This window comes from Desmodus rotundus, chromosome Y, assembly GCF_022682495.2.
Source record: "Desmodus rotundus isolate HL8 chromosome Y, HLdesRot8A.1, whole genome shotgun sequence".
Classification (NCBI taxonomy): Eukaryota; Metazoa; Chordata; class Mammalia; order Chiroptera; family Phyllostomidae; genus Desmodus; species Desmodus rotundus.
The window spans coordinates 5,240,452-5,266,555 of NC_092332.1; the positions used below are offsets into that span (position 1 = coordinate 5,240,452).

The 26,104-nt window shown below is 35.6% G+C and overlaps 1 protein-coding gene across 1 annotated transcript; it reads left to right on the plus strand.

Annotated features, from left to right (window-relative positions):
- The first annotated feature begins 551 nt into the window (after nucleotides 1-551).
- On the plus strand, nucleotides 552-25,299 carry LOC139440594 (eukaryotic translation initiation factor 1A, X-chromosomal-like). The gene is made up of 7 exons (XM_071220423.1): nucleotides 552-743; nucleotides 4,858-4,941; nucleotides 7,082-7,185; nucleotides 8,398-8,448; nucleotides 21,239-21,320; nucleotides 22,904-22,995; nucleotides 24,345-25,299. Exons 1-7 carry the CDS (start codon nucleotides 728-730, stop codon nucleotides 24,348-24,350), a joined length of 435 nt encoding a protein of 144 aa, XP_071076524.1. The 5' UTR covers nucleotides 552-727; the 3' UTR covers nucleotides 24,351-25,299.
- The last annotated feature ends 805 nt before the right edge of the window (nucleotides 25,300-26,104 follow it).

The following is a 26,104-nucleotide window of genomic DNA, read 5'->3' on the forward strand; positions in this document are numbered from 1 at the left end:
CAAACTGGTCTCTTTGGTTTCCAGTCTATGCTCAATCCACTGAGGCATTTTAATTTTTAACTTCAATTATGCATTTATTTATATTTAGAAAAAATACCTTATCATCATCTAGGGTATTTTTTTGCATACGGATGTCACTATTACTTTCTAGAGTTGTACTTTTAACACATAAGTATTAATAAAAGAATTAAAAGTTTATATAGATACAGAATTAGTACTACCCCTGTTTAATCGACATCCTTATTTTCCTGTCAAAAATTTAGGTAAAGAGCAGGCATTATAGATGCTATGTCACTCCGTCTGCACGTAGGCCCTGAAGGTAACACTTAGGCCACCATACACTCTCTTTCTATTTTTTTTTTAGTTCTTCTGCCCCTGGTTACCTACTTTGTCTAACACTCTCCATCTCATTTCCTGGTTGGCGTTGCTCTTGCGCTAACTGGTGTCAGTCATCTGGTACGCAAGCGTAGTAGATGCCAGAAGGTAGGAGTGACGGGAAGGACGTAAGAATGGGGGCAGGTCCTGGTTAAAGCTCGGAGAAACTGCGCGCGCAGCTGCTAACGCTGCAGCTGGGACGCCATTTGCTTATGAAGAAGCGTGGTGGCATAGGCGTCTACTTAGAGCACATCGTCAACCGTTTGGCCTGCCGAACTCGTAGGGGTAGTCTCTGTTGGGTATACAGCACGGCATAAGAGTCAGCAACAGTCAGGAAGCAGTCGGTATCGTCATGCCCAAGAATAAAGGTAATTACGTGGAACCAGGGTCTGTTCCACCCAGTACCATCAGTCCTGCTTGGGGAACAAACAGCGTTTACCAATCTTCCATTCCAACCGCCGCAAGGAGAGCTCAGCGGTTGCTGGGCGATCCGGTCGTTCTGGTCTCGGGAAAGGAGGATTCTGTATTTCGTCTTGACCTCAGAAATCTTCGCCATTTTTATAGGGCCTCCTGCGGCGCCATAGTGACTTGTGGGGAGACCTGGTCGTTCGGTCCTTCCAAGACTGACCTAAAACAGTTATTAGCTTTCCAGGATAATCCCTACTTTATTGGTTTACTTATGGTATATTAATAATTGTTGAAGATAGTTTCTCTCCCTTGTTAACAGTACGTTATTTCTTCATGCATAGGTTAACTTATAGCGTTTTACTTTCCGCCAGCCTTTCAGAGTTTAATATTGTTTTCAAAAAGACGTGTTACATGTTTAGAAGTTTTCAGCTTTCATTTCCAGTAACATATCATTGACATTTCTACCTGCCTTTATTGTAACGCAAGCCGTTCGCAAAGTATCGTAATTCAGAACAAGTTTACTTGGAATTTCAAACTCGGAAGCCTAACCTTTGTAAAGCTCAACACTTGGCCCAATCATTTCTGGAAAACAAAAGTCTGATTTTATAGAACACAAATATTCTGACATTGTAACCGTCCTTAAAATGTCGGAGCAAAAAAAGATAAGTAGAAACAGGAAAACCTTAGTTTTTTTTTAACTACAGAATAGGACCATTTCACAGCCCACAATAACTTTGATAATTCAGTCTTTGGACACAGACCTCCTTCTATTTAATATGTGGCTCCACGGATTATACTTCGTTTCCTTTTATAGCTGTTGCTATGTACTCTATGCCTGTCCTATTCAGGGCAGTGCTGTCTGGGCCCCCAAACCAATTGCCTGGATTCTTTTTCTATCAACGATTTTACTGCCAATTACTCTGGGAGAGACTGAGACTGTCTTTCTTAGTATATGTGAGAAAAGTGTTTAGCTTTCTGCTAACATGTGTAATTCATGATTAGCTAATAGATGATAACTAGATCAGTTTAAAAGGTATGTTACTCTCTCCTTTATTTGTAGTGATGAGATTTTCAAATATGGAGTTCATTTAACGAGTATACTGTAAAACCAATGGTCCTGTTTTGTGGACATTCTAGTATTGTGACTTGACACTTAATAGGTGTTTAATAAAGTTTGTTGATGTTATCTTCCTGTGGAGACTACATCTTTACATAAATAAGATTCTCTCTTGTTTCTGTAGGACTTTTAAACTAAATTCCTAAGAAAGATCCCATCAGAAAATACCTCCAAAACACATCTGATTTGTTTAAGGAAGATTGTAACTTTGGTTTAGTTTGCTTTTACAAAAAGGGCAAGGTAAAATACAGAAATATATAATATTATATGATCAGTTCTAGCCTCATTTTTTCAAAAGGTATTTTAAAGTGGATTCTATTACATGACAATAATGGCACAGTTACAGTATGGCTAATTCAGGTAAATTGACAGCAAATCATTTTTATATTTGAGGCACACTAAAAAGTATAAATACAGTAATAAATTTGAAAAGAAATTATTTTCTGAACTTAAGAATTGCAACAAACAGATTCATTGAAAGCTCCCTGTGTACCTCTCTCAAATATCTCTTCCTCTCTTTCTGGAGATAATCATCTTGAATTTTATGTTTTCAATTGTATGTAACACCAGTCTGTTATCTCCTAGGTTACTTAGTTTAAAGAGTTCTTTTTGTTTTCCAGATAAAATTTTAAAATTTTTATCACTATTGTTCATTTACAATTGTCCCACCTTTTTCCTCATTGCTATCCCCTACCCCAACCTCCACCCACTCCTACAGTCAGTCCCCCCCGCATTGTCTATGCACATGCCCGTGAGGACTCTATTTGTGATCCTTTGCTGGTCCTTTCCCCTCCACTGACAGTAACTGTCAGTTTGTTCTTTATTTCAGTACCTCTGGTTGTATTTTGCTTGGTGGTTTATTTTCTTGATTAGCTTCTACTTATAGGTGAGATCATGCGGTATTTGTCTTTCACCGCCTGGCTTGTTTCACTTAGCATAATGCTCTCCAGATACATCCATGCTGTTGAGAAGGGTAGGAGCTCCTCCTTTGTTTCTGCTGTGTAGTATTCCATTGTGTAAACGGACCACATTTTTATGACCCTTTCATTTACTGATGAGCACTTAGGCTGTTTCCAGCACTTGACTATTATACATGATGATATTATGGAAAGGGTTCTTTTTAGAAGTCCTAAATTTCATAAAGTGAGGTTTACTAATGTAGATAAAAACTATTGATGCTTTTCTTTATTTGAAAGTTTTGGCCCTGGCTGGTAGCTTAGTTAGTTAGAGCATCATTCCATAGGCCAAAGATTACAGCTTTGACCCCTGAGGCAGGCACATACAAGAAGCAACCAGTGAATGCCGAAGTGGAAAAACAAATCAATGTCTATTTCTCTCTCTTCCTGCATCCCTCTCTCTCTCTTTCCCCTCCTCCTCCTCTTCATTCAATCCCTGTCTCCTTCCCTTCCGCTTCCTCTCTATCTCTAAAAGTCAATTAAAAAAAATCAGAAAAAAAAAATTGAAAGCCCCATGATCATTGTATTAGTAACAGGTACCCAAGTAAGGATATAAATAACATTATGCCTTATATTGAATACTTACTGCTCTGGGCTCATTCTCATTCAGCTTACCTTTAGAAGTTTTAGACACCCATCTTCCTATCAGGAAAAAAGGACAGCTTCTCTGGTTCATTCATGAAGAGCATTTGGGATAAAATACTCCTATACTTTAAAGGTATTACTATACATGATTTTTAAATTGCTATCCATTTACAAATGAATGAACTCTTCTTGGTCCATTCATTAGAAAAAAATGCCAAACTTTGTTATATATAATTCAGTAAGCATAGCGGGTATGAACCTTACCCTACTGGAACTGGTATGATTAATGGCTTGAAATATAGAACACATTTTTCTTTTAGGAAATCAGTTTTGATGTATCCCAAGAAGTTGAGAAGGCTCACCTCCCATGTCAAATAACAACTGAGTAATGTGAGACTGCTCCAGGAAGAACTGTGCCAGAAGGTGCATTCCAGAAGATAAATGTTTGCTTCTATTCTAGAAGATAGTGTAAACTTTTTTTCATATTATTCCCAAGGTTCCCTATTACTACCACTCAAAGCTTCTCTTTCACCTATTAGAAATGACAGCTCTTATAGTTTAACTCCTAGAATAGAAATAAGATACCATAGAGAAATACCCCATTCCATGATATTCAAGAGAAGGTCTCAAAATGAAATAAAATTAATGCCATCTTCATATATTAAACTTTATAAAAGCAAATGTTAAAATTCCAGGTAAGTATTATTTTATATCTTTAGCTTGGTATGGTTATGGCACAGGACTAGATAACATTCCTTCTTTGCTGATGGGAATGTAAATTAGTGTGGCTCATTAAAAGCCTAAGGAAGTAGCTGTATAATATTTAATTCAGAAATTATATGTAAATTTATTATCTGGAAATTGTTTTGTGAAACTATCTTCAATTCAACATTATTTAACAACAGTGAAACACTAGAAATAAACAGTAACAGATTAAATACACTCTAACCATTAAACTATTTCAGTATGGAGTTACTGACATTAAAAGACATTTAGGACAAATTGGTGGGATTATAAAGAGTTCTATTTGTATTTGGAAAGCATAGACTATAACATGGTAATAGTAATCTCTGGTAGTGGAATTTTTATTCTGTATGCTTTTATGTGACATACTATTATGTTAGAAAAATCTAAATGCAAATGTCAAGAAGGATATGGGGTTGATATATCTTGATCTGGTAAAGGACTACAAGGAAACTCTTGGGAATTAAAAGTGTAACTGATTCTGTAACCAAATGAGGTAAATGTTTAAAAATCTTATTTAGACTTCTGTTAATGGTATAGTGCTATTTAAATGATATCTTTATTTTTAAGTGACTTTATAAAGTTTATGGGCCTTATTTTAGCTTGTTTCATAGTTTAGTTTTTGAAATATAGATTATTCAATTTGATTTTTTAATTCACTTTTTTAATTAGGTAAAGGAGGTAAAAATAGACGTAGAGGTAAGAATGAGAATGAATCTGAAAAAAGAGAACTGGTCTTTAAAGAGGATGGACAAGGTAAGACTTTTTACAGTTATTAACATTAAAGTTATATAAGTTATTCACTTTAAAGTTTTAAAATGAATTTTAATCTTTAACCTGAAAGGGATCATAGTTATAAGTCCTAGTTGGTTGTTCCAGTGTCTCCTTTGCTTTTCCCAGAATTTGTCTATTAAATAATCCATTATATACTAGAAGATTAATCAGTGGCATTTTTGTAATCATACATTTCATTGATATATGTGTAAGAGCATGGTCTAAATGACAGTGAATTTTAGAGTTTAGAGCAACTTTAGCCTGGAAAGTTATCATTTCATACTCTAATGTGGTGTTAGAGTGATGTTACACATTATATAGAAGATCATGGATGTTTGTGAGGACTTTTGTTCTTCGGTTCTTTGTTGCCACTAGTATGGAATTTAATAAAACAACTGAATAACTTAATAATATTGAATTATTAAGTTGTGTGAGTCCAAGAGACAAAAATAAGAATAAAAACTGACTGGAACACTTGGTTTTTCCCCTTTAAAAAATAATGTTAAGCTTATAGAAAAGTTGGAATGTAAGTACACAAACTCCATCTGTTTTTTAACCATACTGTGTAATTTTTAATGTCTAATATTTCCTTCCTCTTTTTGTGTGTATACATCTGTAAAATTTAAAAAAATATATAGATGTTTAATTACATACAGTTAACAGATTTCAGTGAAATACTTCAGCATATGACTCCAAACAATAAGGACTTTTTCTTATACCAATAGCAGAACTATTGTAAAACTTTTCACTTTAAAATTTTACTGTTTTTAGTACTGCTCTGTCTACCAGATAGCCACTGGCCATATGTAACTGTTTAAGTGAATTAAAAATCATATTTTGACCTATTGATTATCATATCATTCAATGTAGATATGTAATCTGCAGAGAAAGTTCTCCTGGGTAGTGCTGACCTAGTATACAATCTACATCAGATTTCTTCCCGCACTTTATAAAAACAGCATGTGATTATTCATGCCGTACATGTAAATCATGAAGGACCCAGCATATTTTGTTAGTTATATAAAACATGTTTTCTGGTGAAAAACAGTCAGTTACTTAGCTTTCATCTTTCTCACTTTCATTAAAAGTTAGTTTTCAGGGCTGATTTTCTATTATTTCCCCCCCCCCCCCCCCCCCCCCCCCCGCCTTGTTGAAGAAGTTCTGAGTAATAAGCCAAGTTGTTGCCTGTGGTAAAAGGATTCCCTGCTATGTATTAATCTCACAATGTATATATAGTTTATTTTTCAGTATAACTATAAATTTGACCAAGGTTTCTTTGGGATTAGTTGTAACAAATTTTAGTAGTGTGAAAATGTTACAGACATTACCTGTTTCCCTTTCTCACTTCCTGCCTCTGCCAGTTATACCTAGAAAGAAAATGCCCCGCGCTAATTCTCACATATTGTATTATCAGTCTTTAGTGGCAGTGAAATGAGGTTGGCCTCTTGGGGACACTTGGAAATACTTTAATTAAACACTTAGCTCTTTATCATGAACTATTTTTTTAAAGAACTTGAACTGCCAAGTTATTCTAAAGTAAATAAAATTGTATTAATAATCAACCTACTGTTTTTGTCACTAAAGTTTCTGAGGGAAAGGGAGAGCCAAGACTGGGCTAGTATCTAAATGAGAAAGATTAATAAGCCAGTGTTCTGCTGTATATTTTGGAATAAGTCACTTTGTTGTGTAAAGTAGAGCATATAATCATGATGACAGGAGAAAACTGATTTACTCAAAATAAGTGGATAATTAAAATATTCCTAAGAACTGAAAGAATATCATAGATGGGCCATTTGTGACAAATTACTGATTTCTATAGGCTTTTATTTACTTTACAAAGAAAAGAAGTAAATAAATAAGCATAGCTGGAAGAGGCCATAGGAATAGTTTTACTGGTGAAGAGTTCTCTTATTTTCTTGGTAAAATTAGAACGTGTCACCCTTAAAGAGCTCATGTAGGGTACAATACTTAAGACTTTTGCTTATCAATCATTATCTTAAAAAAAGAAAAGGTGTAGCCTGACCTAAATTGAACAGTAAAAATTGTTCAATTGTGTGCTAATTTCACTTGTTAACATCTTAAGAAAAATTGAACAATATCTCATACTCTTTTCTACCCTCAGAGTACGCTCAGGTAATCAAAATGTTGGGAAACGGACGATTAGAAGCAATGTGCTTTGATGGTGTAAAGAGGTTATGTCATATCAGAGGAAAACTGAGAAAAAAGGTAAGTATGGAGATTTGTTTTACTTTACATATTTTAAAGGAACACTTGTGCTTTAAATATTTATGGGTCAATTAATTCATTTTTCTGAGTTTCCAAAGATGATTCTAAGAATAGTGATCTCTATGACAGTGTAAAACAAGATCTTTAATGGGAACTTTTATAATAGAAAATTATATTTATAAAGAATTATGTGCTTCATCTAAGTTGTGCTTCTGACAGAAACATTTACTCTTAACATAGTATTGAGGAAACAGAAATACAATGTACAAAGCAATCCTTTTTTTTTAATTTTTAAAATTTTTATTGTTATTCAATTACAGTTGTATGCCTTTTCTCCCCCTCCCTCCACCCTACCCCAGCTGAACCCACCTCCCTTCCCCACCTCCACCCTCCCCCTTGATTTTGCCCATGTGTCCAAAGCAGTTCTTTAAGAAAGTTGCTTCTTAAATCTTAAAAACAGATTAGACCCTGAAATAAGGAATAAAAGCCTGAGAATAGTTTTCAGATTAAAGGAGACTAAATAGACTACTAAATGAATATAGTGCATTTTCCTTGATTAAATTTTGCTTTGAGGGACACAGATGTGCATATTAGGGACATTTTATTGTGTTAAATAATATGCTTGCTCAGTTCTTCATCACAGGTAGGCAGTTTTATTAAGTGTTTCTTTATCTCTGATTTTATGATGTAAAAAAAGTTTTTTTATGTTATAATTAATTCTTTTCCAAGTAATGGTAGTTTTAGGACCTGAATTTATGTAGATTGCTAACTGAGTGTCTGTGTACATAGATGGCTAATTTTCATGTATTTTGACTAATAATATATTACAACTTTTGTGATTAAAAGTCTGTAATTTCCATAACAATTTACAATTCTTTTACAATTTTCAATTCTTCAAGTAGATGAAATAAAATTGTTGCATATTTTAATATCCTAAGTTAAAAAATTTGAGACAACCTCACCTGTATAATAGTCTTTCCTAATATACTATATGTCACTAGACATTTTTCCCTGTATCCACACACACAGCCCCCACAAACATACAGAATACTATAGTATAGTATAGTATAGTACTGTGTTTTTTCTTTAACCTTAATATATTTTTTCCACTCCAGGTGAATAGTAGGTATCTTTTGTAGGGGGAATGGTTTAACACTGCAGGTTATTGTTTGTATTTACTTTGGGTATAATTTATAATAAATTCTTTTATAGGTTTGGATAAATACATCAGATATTATATTGATCGGTCTGCGAGACTATCAGGTAACAATTACAGTACCATTTCATTGTGTACTTGTATGTAAAATGTCAATATTTAATTTTTTAAATTTACTTTAGTCATTAATATTTAAAAGATACAGTGTAAACACTTTGACCAGCTCTAGCCAATTATGTCTTCTTACCGTTCTCATTAAAATTTGCTAAGGGCAAGTTATGTGCAAGACTGTATTTTCCTAATTCAGAGTAATTACCACAGTTGATTAATAATTCATGTATTTTTAGGACATGTGGTTTCTTCAGCACTGTTCTTTATTGTTTTTAAATACAATATGCAGTAAATATTATTTTGGAAGTTTGGGGTAAATACTAAAGATCATTCTATCTTCATTTAATTAAAAGCCAGTCGTATTCTAGGAATTGTACTAGATATTCCAGGATAAAGGGTCCCAAATGCAAGTCTGTGAAATACTGTTGATGAAGGATCAAATTTTTACTGTTCTATGGTGAAATAAGAAGACTTATAGGTATTGTATGGTAGTTTGTGAAATTCAATATTTTTCTTTACCATTTCTGAAATGAGAGTGATAGTACATGATAGTGACTTTTATTAAGATTCTTACTTGTGAAAACAAAAAAAATTTGTTACCTTATGTTGGAATCCCATCACCAATTTTTATTTTTAATTTAAAGGATTCAAATCCCGAGTCCAAGAAACTGCTACTCTAAGAGATACAGCTAAATTAAAGTCAAATCTTCCATACTTCAAAACGTTAACAATGAGGCATAATTATTGGACATGTGCCTCAGTAGTTACAGTATGGTGTTATATAAATATATGCAGTGTATTTGAGATGAGCACTTAGAAAAGATGACAGTTGCCCTTGTGATCTCAGCCTTCAGACTATACATATATTCAGTCACTCATTGATGTCTGTCTATTGGAAAACATCACCATATGTTTCATCATATTGTGAGTTTGAAAGTACCACTGTCTTTCAGTCTAGGTGTAGTTTTCAACACAGGTCTTTCAGGATGGTTTATAATGTTTGAGTCTTCTATTTTCTTTTTGATCTTTCATATAATTATTATATACCATATTGAAAGACATTTGGAAAGTAGTTATTTTACTTTCATCTATGGGCTATTTTTAAAAGTAATCTATATGTTGATTTTCCTATTTAGTGAGACATTATTCCCATAATTTTTTTTTTTGTCACCCGCCGAACCTAAAAGGGTTTTATATTATATTGGCAGAGTTTAATAAAAGTGAAACTCAAATAAGAGGAGGCAGCTAAGAACTTGGCATTCAAGGAAGGAAAATCCAGGGAGGCATAAAATAAATTATAGAGGAGAAATGATACCTAAATGAAGAAAAATAATTAAATTAATATATCTGATCTTTCAGTGGTGAGGTAAGCTTCAAAGGGTGAATTGTCATGCTATTATTACTATGTGGCAAATCATTCAGATATTATTAGGTCCTGAAATTAGGCCAATCAGAGAAAGACAGGTACCATATGATTTCACTCATGTGTGGACTCTTATAAAACAAAATGAACTAATAAGTAAAATAGTGGTAGACTCATAGGTAGAGACCAGGCTGACAGCTGTGGCAGGGAGGATGTGGGGGGTTGGTGTGTGTCAGTAAAATACATACTTTAAAATCATCACGTTCACCAAAAGTTGCAGTTCATCCCCAGTCAGGTCACGCATACAGGAGGCAACTGATTGCTTTTTCTCTCTCACATTGATGTTTCTCTTTTTCTTTCTTTCTCTCTCTCCCTTCCTCTTTCTAAAATCAATAAATATATCCTTGAGTGAGGATTAAAAAATACTGTGATCATTTAAAAATATGTTTAGACATCGTTTCCTTTCATTCTTTAAAACATTTATCAACTTAGTAGTTACAAATAGTATCTACTGTAACTGCTTTGGTAATTACAACTTCTGGGCTTCCTCAGGAACACTTTGTATTGACTAACATTTATCTTATTTCTAAGCCACACTTTTCAGTTTTTTGGAGGATACTATAATTTTTGTTGAAAATTAGAAATTGCTAATATGTGGCAAAACTGGAAATCAGATTTCCTCTCTCAGGACTCATTCATGCTATTTATTTGTTTAGTGACTTTTAAACTAATTTTGTATGGCCCCTATTATTTTTCTTGTTTGTGGCCCATTAAATGCTTGGTTGGCTTAGTAGGCAGTTTATGTTTGGATTGTTAAAAACAGTAACCTCCCAACCATTGTATATGGACTGTGTGTGTCGATGCATGTCTTTAGCACTAAACCACGCAGTTGACAACTCTGCTTTAGTCTATATTTTATGTTTGTGCAACATCTCAATGTCAGTGAAAGCTGGGAGATTCAGACCTGCCTGGAACTCTCTTGAGGATGTATTCAGCTCTTTTCATGTTCTTGACCTAGAATCTTACAGAGCATGCAATCATGAAGATATGAGTGAACTCTGGTTTACTCAAAATTACTAGATAATTAAAGTACTCTAGTTCCAGAAAGCTTGCAATGTAAATGGCATCTGACACACTGTACTTGTCAAGAATATAAGATTTCAACCACTGTGACAGCCTGTTGGAGAGTCATCCTGTAAGCCAAAAGGTCACACAGGTTTTATTCTCCATTAGTTCACATACCGAGGTTGCAGGTTCAGTCCTCTTATCAGGTAGCGTATAAGAGGCAACCCATCAATGTTTCTCTCCCTTTCTCTCTCCCTCCCTTCTCTCTCTAAAATCATTTAGCATACCTTTGGGTGAAGATTTTTTTAAAAGAAAAAGAATATAATAATAATATGTTGTGCTTTTCAGATCTACTGTGCACATCTCATTCCAAAGGTTTTCCTTAAAAGGTTTTTAGGATATAATCCCAGCAGTGGAATTGCTGAGTCAAAAGGCAGTTCCATTTTTAGTTTTCTGAGGAAATTCCGTACTGTTTTCCCTGGTGGCTGCACCAGTCTGCATTCCTACTGCAGTGCACACAGGTTCCCAATTCTCTACATCCTCATATGTGTAGGGAGGTTCCTCATTGTAATTTTAATTTGCATCTCTCTAATGATTAGTGACATTGAGTACTGCTTTTATATGTCTATTGGCCATTTGTATGTCTTCATTGGAGAAGTGTCTATTCAGATCATTTGCTTACTTTTTAATTGGGTTATTTGTCCCAATGTTGCTGAGTTGTATAAGTTCTTTGTTTATTTTGGAAATAAACCTCTTATCAGGTATATCGTTGACAAATACGTTCTTCCATATAGTGGGGTACATTTTTATTTTGATGGTTTCTTTTGCTGTGCAGAAGCTTTTTAGTTTAATATAGACTTATCGTATGAGTTTATTTCTTTGTTTCTCTTGCCCTAGGGGATGTATCAGCAAAAATCTTTCTCTGGACATCTGGAAGATTTGACTGCCTATGTTTTCTTCTAGGATTTTTATGTTTTTGTGACTTGCACTTAAGTCTTTTACTCATTTTGAGTTTATTCTTACATATGGTATAAATTGGTGGTCTATTTTCATTCTGTTCCTTCTACCAGCTCAGTTTTCCTACCGCCATCTATTGAAGAAACTCTTTTTAGTCCACTGTATGCTCTTTGCTTCTTTGATGTATACTAATTGACCATCAAGGTGTGGATTGATTTCTGGACTCTCTTTTCCATTTCATTAGACCTATATTCCTGTTCTTATACCATTACTAGGCTGTAGGATTATAATAGATTTGTGGTATAGTTTTATATCCAGTATTGTTATCCCATACTTAGGCTTTGTCCTTTTTCTCAAGATGGCTGAGATTATTTGTTGTCATTTTTAGTTCCATAAATTTTCAGATTATTTTTTCTGTGTCTGTGAAGTATGTCATTGGTGTTTAATAGGAATTGTGTTAAATCTATAGATTGCTTTGGGTAGTATGGATATTTTAGTGGTTAATTCTTTCTATCCATGAACAGGGTATATGTTTCTACTTGTTTCTATTTCTTTCTTCAGTGTTCTATAGTTTTCCAGATACAAGTCCTTTACCTCCTTGGTAACATTTATTCCTATATGCCTTACTTATTTTGTTGCTGTGGTGAAAGAAATTGCTTTCTTTATTTTTCATTCTGAGAGTTCATTATTCATGTATAAAAGTGCCACCAATTTCTGAATATTAATTTTGTAACCTGGTACTTTGCTGGATTCATTGGTTAAATTTAGGAATACTTTGGTGGAGAATTTAGGGTTTTCTATGTGTAATATCATAACACCTGCAAAATATTACAGTTTTACTTTTTTTACAAATTGGATGCCTTTTTATTTCATCTTCTTGCCTGTAGACTATGGCTAGGATTTCCAGTACTACTTTGAATAAGAATACTAAGAGTGGACATCCTTTTGTTTATCTGATCCTAATGAAAACAGTTAGTTTTTGCCCATTGAGTATGATGTTGGTTATAGGATTTTCCTTTTTCATTTTTAAAGTATTTTATTTATTTTTTAGAAAAGGGAAGGGAGGGAGAGAATCATCAATGTGTAGTTGCCTTGGGGTGCCCCCAGTTTTAGGTTTTTCATATATGGCCTATTGTTAAGATTTCACCCTTCTATGCCCACTTTGCTGAGAGCTTTTATCATTAAATAATTGCCAGATTTGACCGAGTGCCTTTTTTGCATCTGCTGATACAATCATGTGGTTTTTGTCTTTCATTTTGTTAACGTGATGTGTCAGATTTATTGATTTGTGAATATTGTACAAACCTTCAATTCCAGGAACAAATTCCACAAATCCCAGGATCATGGTGTACAATCTTCTTAATGTACTGCTGGACCCACTTTGTTAATGTACTGTTGAAGGTCTTAGCATCTGTGTTCCTCAGGGATGTTTGCCTGTTATTTTCTTTTGTTGTAGTGTCTTTATCTGGTTATGTTATTGGGACGATGTTGGCCTTGTAAAATGGTCTTGGAAATCTACACTCCTTTTGAGTTTTTTTGGAATAATTCAGGAGGATTGTGTTAGTTCTTCTCTGAGTGTTTAGTAAAATTCACCTGTGAAGCCATCCTGTTCAGGGTTTTTATTTGCTGTGAATTTTTTTATTCCTGCTGCAATTTCATTAATTATCATTCTGTTCAGCTTTGCTGATAAGTCCTGATTGGGTTTTGGAAGATTGTATGTTTTTAAGAATTTGCCCATTTCACTTAGTTTTTGTAATTTGTTAGGATATGAGTGTTTGCACTCTCTTACACTCTTTTGAATTTTTGCAGTGTCTTTTATTGCTTTTTAATTCTGATTTTATGTAATTGGGTTCTCTTTTCTTGATTAAGTCTGGCTAAAATTCATTGTTCTTGTTTGTCTTTTCAGGGAATTAGCTCTCAGTTTCACTGATTTGTGTGTGTGTGTGTTTTTTAAATTTCTATGCCATTTATTTTTGCTCTAATCTTTATTATTTCCTTCCTTCTTACCTTTAGCAGCTTTTGTTTTTCTTTTACTAGTCCTTTTAAGTGTACAGTTAAGTGTTTATTTGAGGGTTATTTTTTGAAGAGTTTATTTATTAATTTTTTAGACAGAGGAGAAGAGAGGGAGAGAAACATCAACGTGTGGTTGCCAAGAGGAAACCACATGCCTCGTGGAAAGCCAGGGCCATTCAGGTTTTTTTGTGCTTCTTTAGGTAGACCAATAATGCTACATACCTCTTTCTGAGGACTGCTTTTGCTGTGTCCTATAGATTTGGGTTGTGGGTTCATTTCATTGATCTGCAGGTAGTTTTTGATTTCTTCTTTGATGTTATTGGTAATCCATTCATTGTTTAATAACATGTTATTAGCATTTATATGTTTGAATGTTTTTGAACTTTATATCATTTTAGTTTATTAGGTTAATGCAGTTGTGTTCTGAGAAGATGCTTGATATAATTTCAGTCTTTCTGAATTCGTTAAGACTTACTTTGTGTTCTAACATGGGTTCTATTGTTGAAATGTTCCATGTGCACTTCACAAGAATGTGTATTCTGCTTTAAGGTAAAATGTTCTGTAAATATCACTTAAAATCATCTCATCTTGTGTGTCATTTAAGGTTGCTAATTCCTTGTTGATTTTTTTGTCAGGAAGATCTATGCATTGAAGTCAGTGGGGTGTTAAAGTTCTCTACTATGGCTGTCTTGCTGTCATTCAATACCTTAAAGTACACCAAGAGTTTTTTTAATGTATTTAGGTGCTCCTATTTTGGGTGTGTATATATTTACAAGGGCTATATCCTGTAATAGGTATGTGGGACCTAGTGGTGCAGTTTCCTTACTGAGCTGGGTGCTCTAGGAATGACCCTTGTGTGCCTTATGGGGCTCTCCCGATGTGATGATGACGACTTATTTCATCTCTTATTATATCCTTTTTTTAAAGTTTATTTGGTCATATAAAGTATTACTATGCCAGTATTTGGGGGGATTTTTTTTTGTTTGTTTATTTTCATTTGAATGGAATATTTTGCCCCTTCTCTTTCAGCCTTGTGAATTTTTTGTTCTGAGGTTGGTCTCTTGTAGACATATATATGAGTTAAGTTTTATTATCCATTCAGCTACCCTATATCTTTTGATTGGAGCATTTAATCCACTTACATTTAAGGTTATTATTGACAGGTACTTACATACAAGGGCTCTCTAGAAAAAAATCTAGCTGTTGTTAATATATGAAAATGGTGTGCATGACATCAATGTAACCTGGCAGCCAAGGAGAGTGGACTGGAATACACATGCATGAACAATGATGACTTCTTTGAACTAGTCAGTTGGGGTGGTAGATACCATAGAGTGAGCGTGTGTACTGTGTGGACATAACATTCAATCTGACTGAGCGAGTAGAGCAATTAATCTGTATCAAATTTTGCATGAAGCTTGAACATTCCTCCATGAAACTATTTAGATGATTCAGAAGGCTGCAGCTATGGGCAATGGGTGACTGATAGCTTCATCACAACAATACACCTGCTCATGCATCACATCTCATGCAGAATTTTTTGGAAAATACCAAATCACCTAGGTGACTCAGCACCTCCTACAGACCAGATTTGGCACCGTGTGAATCCTGGTTGTTTGAAAAACTAAAATCACATTTGAAAGGGAAGAGATTTCAGACTTTCAATGAGATTCAGGAAAATACTATGGGGCAGGAGATTTGAACTATGTGAGGTCTCAAGGTGCCTAATTTGAAGTGGACTGAGGCATCATTTTCCTATGTACAGTCTTGTATCCTATATAAATTTTCTTTAAGAAATGTCTCTTTTTCATAGTATGTGGCTGGATACCTTAGCAGCGTGAAAAAAAAACTTAAAACCATGAAAAATATCCTGTTGTAAATGAAGAATAACACACCTGGAGGAAAAAAATCAGTAATTATAAGTTTTTAAAAAATCAGAGCACCAAAACAAACAAACAAAAAGAATTAGAAAGTAGGAGAATAGTTTAAGGGATCTTTGGGACAATGAGAAATATAACAACATCTGCATCCTAGGGGTACCAGAAAAAGGAACTCCATAAGACTGTCAGCTGATTTCTCAATAGAAACACTACAGGCCAGAAGGGATTTGTATGAAGTACTCAAAGTAATGAAAAACAAGGATCTGAAACCAAGATTCTCTCTCCAGCAAGGTATTATTTAAAATTGAACATGAGATAAAGAGCTTTTCTGGAAAAAAAAATAAAAAAGGATAAAGGAGTTTTTTACCACCAAGCCAGCAATTTGAGAAATGTGAAAGAGACTGCTGTAAGAAGAATGGAGCAATATTGGCATAAGGAATAAATATGGCTACATGAGGTTTGTCTAGAAGATATACAGCCTCATACTATGAAAATAGAGACATTAGGGAGAGCCAGGATGGCGGCGTACATGGACACACTGCGCCTCCTCTCACAACCAGAACTGACAGAGAATCGAATGGCAAGGAACTCTGACACCAAGGAAATAAAAAATAAACATTCATCCAGACCAGTAGGAGGGGCGGAGATGGGCAGCCAGGGCAGAGAGGACTCGCGTGGCTATGGTGGGACCGAGACTGGCGGAGTGTGGGACGAACAGGGTGCTGGGCAGTCCGGCCACTGGCAGACCCTGCAGCCACACATTCACACACAGATTAACCAGACAAATGGTGGGGAGTGAAGCAGACTACACAACCCAGGGCTCCAGCACGGGGAAATAAAGCCTCAAACCTCTGATTGAAAATGCACATGGGGGTTGGGGCGGCAGCAGGAGAGACTCCCAGCCTCACAGGAGAGGTTGTTGGAGAGACCCACAGGGGCCTAGGGAGTGCACAGACCCACCCACTCGGGAACCAGCACCAGAGGGGCCCAGTTTGATTGTGGGTAGTGGAGTGAAAGATTGAAATCCGGTAGAGAGTGGAGTGGGCGCCATTGCTCCCTCTGGGCCCCTCCCCCACATACAGCATCACAGCTCAGCCACCAGCGTTACCCCGCCCCGGGAACACCTAAGGCGCCGCCCCTTAAAGTAACAGACGTGCCAAGACCACCCCCAAAAAATGGCCCAAATGACAGAACACTTCAAAGCTCCAGAAAAAATACAACTAAGTGAGGAAGAGATAGCCAACCTATCGGATGCACAGTTGAAAACACTAGTTATTAAGATGCTCACAAAATTGGTTGAATCTGTTCGAAAACCAGATGAAAAAACGAAGGCTTTGCTAAGAGAAACAAAGGAAAATATACAGGGAACCAATAGTGATGCGAAGGAAACTGGGACTCAAGTAAATGGTGTGGACCAGAAGGAAGAAAGAAACATCCAAACACAAAAGAATGAAGAAACAAGAATTCAAAAAAATGTAGAGAGGCGTAGGAACCTCCAGGACATCTTTAAACGTTCCAACATCTGAATTTATAGGAGTGCCAGAAGGAGAAGAGGAAGAACAAAAACTTGAAAACTTATTTGAACAAATAATGAAGGAGAACTTCCCTAATCTGGCAAAGGAAATAGACTTCCAGGAAGTCCAGGAAGCTCAGAGAGTCCCAAAGAAGCTGGACCCAAGGAGGAACACACCAAGGCACATCATAATTACATTACCCAAGATGAAACAGGAGAGAATCTTAGAAGCATCAAGAGAAAAGGACACAGTTACCTACAAAGGAGTTCCCATAAGACTGTCAGCTGATTTCTCCAAAGAGGCCTTACAGTTAAGAAGGGACTGGCAAGAAGTATCCCAAGTCATGAAAGGCAAGGGCCTACATCCAAGATTGCTCTATGCAGCAAAGCTATCATTTAGAATGGATGGGAAGATAAAGTGCTTCTCAGATAAGGTCAAGTTAAAGAAGTTCATCATCACCAAGCCCTTATTATATGAAATGTTAAAGGGACTTACCTAAGAAAAAGAAGATCAAAAATGGAAACAGTAAAAAATAACTGTGAGCAAACTCACAGTTATTAACGACCACACCTAAAACAAAAACAAGAGCAAACTAGGCAAACAACTAGAACAGGAACAGAACCATAGAGAAGGAGATCACATGGAGGGTTGTTAATAGGGGAGTGGGAGGGGGAATGGGGGGGAACGGTACAGAGAATAAGTAGCATAGATGATAGGTGGAAAATAGACAGGGGGAGGGTAAGAAGAGTGAGGAAATGTAGAAGCCAAAGAACTTATAAGTATGACCCATGGACATGAACTATATGGGGGGAATGTGGGAGGAAAGGGTGGGCAGGATGGAGTGGAGTGAGGGGGGCAGGAAATGGGACAACTGTAATAGCATAATCAATAAATATATTAAAAAGGAAAAAGAAAATAGAGACATTATTGAAGAAGAAACATTGTATATAGGACAATGACACCTCAGTCCCCTTCAGAGCAGGCACCTTGGGACCTCATGCATTTCTCCCTGTTGCCATCAGCTGCCCCATTGTATTTTCCTGAATCTCATCAATGGTCTGAAATCTCTTCCCTTTCAAAGGTGCTTTTAATTTGGGGAAAAGCCAGAAGTCACAGGGCACCAAATCTCGACTTTACGGGTGCTGAGTCACCTCGGTGATTGGATGTATTGCCAAGAAAATCAGCATGAGACATGATGCATGAGCAGACACATTGTTGTGGTGAAACTCATAGCTATGGCCTTTGGAATCATCCAAACAGGTTCGGTGGAGCAATGTTCAAGCTTCATGCAAAATTGGATACAGGTTCATTACTCTACTCAGTCATTTTGAATGTGACAGCCACACAGGACACATGCTCACTCTGGGGCTTCTACTGCCCCCACTGACTAGTACAGTGAAGTTGTCATTTTTCACACATGTGCATTCCAGTCCACTCTCCTTGGCTGCCATGTTACATCATTGTCGCAAGTCATTCTCATGTCATTGATGGCTGGACATTTTCCAGAGAGACCTGATATAAATAAACAAGAAAAAGAAGTAATAAATTATAAAATTAAAAAGTCATTAAAGAAGGAAAAGGGAATTGGAAAAGAAATAAAAAAGGAAAGAGAAAAAAGAAAAATTATAATAAAAAATAATAGTAACTATACGTATAGAGACAGAAATTTTAAAAATAAAAATTAAGAAAACAATGGGACAAAAACTTAAAAAAGAAAAATAGTAAGAAAAGGAAAGAGGGAATAAGATTTATGGAAGAAAATGAGAAGGAAAGAAAAGATTAAAAATATATATTTACAGAATATTGTTAGGCTTGATGCAGTCACCCTGTGTATATACTGTTTATGAAACCTTTCGGATCCTGCTCCTGTGTTTCTGAGGCTGGCCCTTTGTGCCAGTCCTGGGTTCCTTGAGAGGTTCTCTGTTGCAAGTCAATGTCAGAAGTTGTCCCTATCCTACCCTTCCCAAGCTTTTTAGCACAGAACTTCTATTAGAGGGTGGCTACTCACTTTTTCTTCAGTGGAATTGTGCTCAGAGGAGTATCCTGGATCTGGCAGAGGTGATTCAGTTAGTCTGAGGAATGGTGCTCCCACGCTATAAATGGGTTGGGCAGACAATTCCATTTCTTCCCTGTGGCTGTTGGGCTGCATTTGCTGAGGAGTTCAGCTCAGCTTTCCCATAGTACAGCCCTAGAGCCCAGCACATGCCTGACTGACTCCTGGGGTGATGGGTTGGACTGGGGAAAGTGGTGGTTAGAAAATGGAAACAATTGAACTTAACAATAAAGAGAGAGAGAGAGAGAAAAGACACCAACTTGGGAGATGCAGTAGCCAAAATCCAGCTCTGTGTGGCTTGCAAGCAGATTAAAATTATTATCAGGCCTCTTTGGCACTCGTCTCTGCACTCAGCCAACATCACGGCAGGGTCAGAACTCCCAGCTCCCCAGCTTGAAGCAGGCTAAATGTCTCTCAGCCCTAGCAGCGTGGTGGAGCTAAATTTCCAGCCCGGCACCATAGTTTTATTTTTTCCTCAGGAAGGTAGAATAGGCAGGCCAAGCAATTAAGCAGTTGGAGAGAATGGTTTTGCCCTTGGCACGTGATGAACAGACCATGACTCTTCATCTCACACAATCTAGATTGTGACTGGCTCTCTCTGCCCACATTCCTTCCTGAAAATAGCCTGCTCATCAAAGTCACTGCTGGGTGTACTTAGCAGGCCCATCCTCTGTCCTCAAACTACACAGCCACTCCAGCAGTCCCACATTGGAGCAAACTTCCCAAGCTGGTATTAATAGTGCGTTAACTCCTTCCCGGTAGGTTGCGCTCCAAGTCACCCATCTGGACTGAATCCCCGCTGATTCCCACTGCTGGATGCTAGTGGTTCCTTTCCCTATGCTATTGCTCTGGTTTGGGGACCACTGCATGGCGCTGAAACCCCGTGCTACCAGGGGGTGAGAGCTCCATTGCTGCATTATTCCTCCAGCTTCCCAGTTGCTCCACCTGTGGAAGAGGGTGTCACTCTGCCCTAGTCTCTTGTTAGAAATGTGTGAGAAATAGAGGCAGTAGCAACCGGGTAATCTGATCTAAGTGCCTTTATTTGATGCTGTGCTAAGAGGCGGGCTGAAGGTAAGAGTGTGGTTTTTAAAAGAAAAAGCGCTGGTTTTTGTGGAAGAAAAGCGTCAAGGATTGTCCAGGCGAGTGCCTCAGGGTGCCTTAGGGTTCCAGGAAGTGAGCCGGGGAAATGGGTTAGGTAAAGGGTGGGCTGTTTCCAGGTACAGGAGGGTCATTGTGCCCACAGTCTATTGTGACTGGCACCAGGCGTCTATTTTGTGAGGTAGGAGAGAGTTTTGATTAGGCCTCAGGCTACCGAGGAGCGGGACAGCCGAGTCATAGGCAATCCTTAGGTTTGGAAACTGACCTGACTGGGTCTTCAGCAGTGTGGGGGTTGGGGATCTGGCCTGACCCTTTCATCTCTTTCCAACTTCCTTTATGCTTCCATTTATGAACTTTTATTAGCTCACTTATATTTCAATTGATTTTTCAAGTTTATTGCTCGCAATTTCATGACAAATTGTTTAAATGCCACATATGAACATTTTTACAATGGTAGTTTTCAAAGGCATTTGCATCAGAAACAACAAAAAACTTTTGAGGTACAGATTTTTAAACTTTACTTCAGATCTGTTTGTTTTAAACACTCCACAGGCAATTCTGATACATAAGATAACCACATTGCAGTTTTTTTCTCTGTTTCCTTTCTTCTTTTTCTCTCATTAAAATAAATTTTACAAGCAATTTTTAGGCTATTTATTGTTATTTACTCATTCATGCAAAATGATTCCTATTTGATTAAGTCCAAGAATATTTTAGGAAGGTAGACAGTTTGTAACAAAACAGTTAAGTGAGCATTTCCTTAATGTGTTTCATTTGAAAGTAATTTAAGAAACAACTAATGGTATAATGGCTTAGCTGGTTTAAAAATTATTTATCTCTAAGGATAACAAAGCTGATGTAATTTTAAAGTACAATGCAGATGAAGCTAGAAGTCTGAAGGCATATGGCGAGCTTCCAGAACATGGTAATCTCAAAGTTTTTTTCCTATATATATATTATGGTATTATTAGTTTGTTGGTATAATTGTGAAGTAATTTAGATAGAATTCTGTCATTCCTGCATATTGTATGTGTATGTACTTACAAATTAGTTAGTGAGAGTAACTAACTGTATTAAACTAACTGAAAATTAGTAGAGTGCCTCTACTTTATAATATGAATACTTTAGTAATAGAATTCTTTCTAATATGTGTTATTTTGGTGATGAGTTTAAGGTTGTAAGCTCTGAGCTTGTGTAAAATATCTGTTAAGGGAATACACATTTGTGTTACTGTTCTTAACACACCTCAAAAGAGATTTGTCAGTTTTCAGGTATATCATGACAATAATTATGATCCCAGTATAGATTTTTTGTAGAAAACAATGGTCAATTTATTTTGATACTATATTAATTCATAGAATTCTTTGTCTTCTTTATTTTTTGGTGTGTATTTTTTTTAACATTTCATTCTTACGTATTGCACTCTCACTGAAGTATACTTCAGAAGACAAAGTAAGCACCTCAAAACTTCAAAGAGAAAAATGCATTATTTCTAAACTTACATTTTCGCTTGGCACCTGTTTTGTTTTACATTATTGCATTTTGTAATGAAAATACAAGATTTTATGTAAGCACAAATTATGATAAAATTATTGGCATTTAGCAAATATCTGTAAATCAAACCAGTACTTCCTCTTTCACTTCTTTTGCTTAGGGCAGAGGTTTTCAACCCATGTGCCACAGAATTTTTAAATATGCAATACCTGACTAAAAAAGGGGGCACTGATTTCCCTTAGATTGTCAAATAAAAAAATAACAACAGCCAATACAATAGCCATGTGGTATCAATGAGTCAAAATCATTCCAATTTTTTTCTCAGATCCAGAAAATACATGTAGTTTCATTTGCAGATTTTTATAAATTAGTTTATGTGTGCTAGGAGATGAAAAAATGGTTCACAATTACTGACTTAAGGGGATAATCATAATTTGACTAAGTCTTTTTGACTGATTTGGTATCTTTCTAATAGTTGGTGAACAAGCTGTTGTTTCTTCAGAAAACTTTGTATGTTCTAGGAAGTTGTTAGCATGTTTTCAAACCCATTTTGAAGCATACATGGAAAGTCGGAGAGCTACTTTGTTAGTGTGGCACCTGTTTTGTTTTACATTATTGCATTTTGTAATGAAAATACAAGATTTTATGTAAGCACAAATTATGATAAAATTATTGGCATTTAGCAAATATCTGTAAATCAAACCTGCTGGCCTTCCTTATAAGACCTTTCTAAACAGAACACAAATATAGTATATATGCTCTTGATTATAATTAACATAGCAGGGAACTTCTGGAAATTTTATTGTGAATTTACTTTGTGATGAGTTGTTAGGTGTTAGGATGGTTTTTCTTGTAACAAAATATTTCACCTGAAGTAACACTGATATGAATATTGAACTATAATAAGAGTCTGCTGTTACAGTTTAATGTTTCATATCAGGCCCCATTTTTAAATAGTAATTCATCTGATAATATCTTGACTATATATAGACATACTTATTATTGTGTGTTTAGCTAAAATCAATGAAACAGATACATTTGGTCCTGGAGATGATGATGAAATCCAGTTTGATGATATTGCAGATGATGATGAAGACATTGATGATGTAAGTAGTAGATGGATCTTGTGGGGGGTTTTGTTTGTTTTACTTATTTACAATTAAACCAGTTCTTTCCCCTAACTTTCTTTAATCTAAGAAAGTTCAACACTTAAATTTAGTTCCTTTGTAAGCTTCTCCATGAATCTGAATGTTCATTAATACTCAGAAACCAGCCAGACTGTTTATATTTTGAAAACCTTACAATCTTTTGAAACATTTCTTTCTGAAAAGATCAGATTAGCTCTGACAGTGGGTACACTGTAATGACAAGTAGGTTAAGAGTGTCTACAGAAATAGCTGTTTAGAAATGTACCAGGCAATTTTGAGAATGTATCTTTTCTCAAATGAAATACGAGTATATTAAAAGAAGAATCGTGTTTGAACCAGCTTGCTGAAGCATTGACATTTTAATATTCTCCAAAAACTGTATTAAAACAGACACCTGGTGTCAAGGTATGTGTTGTATTACATTATTTTGTCAGACATTTGGCCCAATTCTTGTTTGGAGCATGTATGTGTTTGTATTTGAAAATTTTCTTATCCATTCTATTTCCTATTTCTGGGTATGCTTTAAAATGTATGTAACATCAGAACTACATCAAGATTTAATAAATACTGACAAATGAAGGATAGAAGTGACAGCTCAAGTACAGGAAATATTTAAACTATATAATCTTTGTGGTGTATATATACGTGTATGCTTGAATGTAAAGTTCTTTCAACTTCTCTGAATATCTTGAAAGTAACTATTAATGAAGTTGTTGGTGACTGAAAAATCTGGACATTTTTGACCCTGTTCTTGGTCATTGATTTTCTAATCACTTGTGGCACCTAACATAGACTTTCCAAAGGCCTTGTACATTTGAAAAGCACTGCTAATTTTGCTGCACAACCTTTGTCAGCAACAAATGTTCTGCGTTTTCTAAATTACATCTTAGTATCCAAACACTCATTATATTTAGATTTGTGGTTTCTAAACTATAGTTTTATTAAGAGGTAATAAAAAAATGAGCCTAAATCTGATTGGGATGTAAGTCATACTACTTTGCCATTCTTAAGGAAATTATAATTCTCCAAATTTGTTCCAATTCTTAGCTCCTAAGGTCTATAACCACTGCATTAAATAAAGGAGATGCTAAACTTCATTATGAATAGTCTGTATAACATAGACTGTTTCAAAGCACTCTCAAAGACATCATAAAAATTTGGCAACAAACAGGTGTTGAGAAAAATTTGGTACACAGATTCTCTGTTGGAAAGGATTTATTTTTTAGATAATCTTAAGGGGGTCCTTATTCATTAGACTGTTACAAAAATTATTTTTCTAATGTATGTGATATCCTTTGCATTTACAGATCTAAATTGAACAAATTGAATTTATAGTGTCAGAATAATGTTCTACAGTGTGGATTTTGTCCATCACCATTTAAGAAGACTAAAACTGCAGCATGAATGTGGTTTGTTAAGGCATACTAACTTATTTTCATTGTTTTACAGTATTTATATGTCTTTAAATGAAATGTTAATAGTTTATTCTTTTGAAGTAATAGAACTTAGGGGTAAAAGACTACAATGTCTATGGTTAAAACAGTAGAAAGAAGACAAGGGAAAGACAGAGAATGAATAAAAGAAATGTTTTCCAGTTAGTGGATGTTTTGAGTAAATTGTCTTACTGTTATGGTTAGTAATAAGTCTTAGTTCCAACTAATTTTTTTTTTTTGCAGAAAATGTTGTAGTTACATAGATGTTTTCTTTGATTTTTGTTAAAACATAAGGAAATTAGAAATCTATATTTGAAGTCAAGAAAATCTATATTTCTGTAGCTGTATTTTTGTACTATGTTTGACAATACTCTATTATTTTTTGTTGTCACCTTCATAAATAAGCATTTCTAAACTGCAGATTTTGGAATGTGGGTTTGGGTAGCAATTTTGAATTTATAAGATGAATAGTTGAAAAAGTTCAAGGCTAGATAACACCCAATTAACTCTAAATTGAAAGTACTGATAGAGTGTTGACAGTGTTTTTGTTTTGGGGTTTTTTTTTTTTTACTTACTGTGTAGAAAATTTCTTAAATAAGGCAACTTGTAATGACAAAATAAGGCAAATAGTTTATACTATACCAAAAACTTGTGTTAAAATGTATCATTTTATTGTCAAAACTTATGTATACCTGTAACCTATAGTTTTAGGCTTTTTGGAGAATAAACTACAATGCATAAATGAAAACATAATTTTATAATAAACTTGTGTAGCAAAAGAATGAAACCACAGATATGAAGGTATGAAATAAAATATTCATTGAGTGTATTTTGGCTATACTCTGTTGCTGTTGTGTTTTATTGTGTGTACCAATTTTTCATATATATTTTACTAGGAATATATATGATCTTCCTTTTTAATGTTTTGTTTGTTTTTAAAGTTATCAATCATAACAAGATGAAATTAAGGGTGGGGCTGAATACTAAACACTGTCAAATCTTACACAACTTTAATAGAAAAGACTCAAGTAGTTTTTGAAACACATGTATTTCCAGAGGGTTTATTTTCAGCAGAGAAAATCAATGTAAAGGAAACATGTGTTTAACTGGTTTCAGTTTTATACACATGCACACATACATACCTATATACACACACATAAATGCCCTGGCTAAGTGCCTCGGTTATTTGGAGTATCATCCCATACACCAAAGTGTTTTGTTTTTGATCTCCAGTCAGGTCACATACCTGGGTTGCATGTTCAGTCCCTGGTTGGAGGTGCATATGAGAAGCAATAAGTTGATGTTTCTCTCTCTTTTTCTCTCTCTGTCTCCCCCCCGCCCCCACTTTGCTTTCTCTAAAACTCAATAAACATATCGTTTGGTGAGGATTAAAAGCAAAAAGACAGATTTAACCAGGGGAAGGGAGGGCTCTACCGGTAGGGCATGCTATGGAAGAATGGGCCCCTCCTCAGATTCTGCTGGGGTTCCCAACCTCTGTGAGTCAGGAGGGTAAGGCTATCAGATTGTGTGTGTGGGGTGCTGATGCTGGTCAATTTCTTGAGAGTGGGCTTATAGCCCCTGTTCATTGACCTCTGAGTCTGACCAGGCTTTTATAACCCAGCTAAGGCAGCTGA

What these genes read in the sequence shown, in the direction of transcription:
- LOC139440594 (XM_071220423.1), top strand. An exon ending in GAGGAAAACTGAGAAAAAAG is followed by an intron (nt 7,186 to 8,397) that starts GTAAGTATGGAG and finishes ATTCTTTTATAG; the next exon opens with GTTTGGATAAATACATCAGA. An exon ending in TGGCGAGCTTCCAGAACATG is followed by an intron (nt 21,321 to 22,903) that starts GTAATCTCAAAG and finishes TTGTGTGTTTAG; the next exon opens with CTAAAATCAATGAAACAGAT.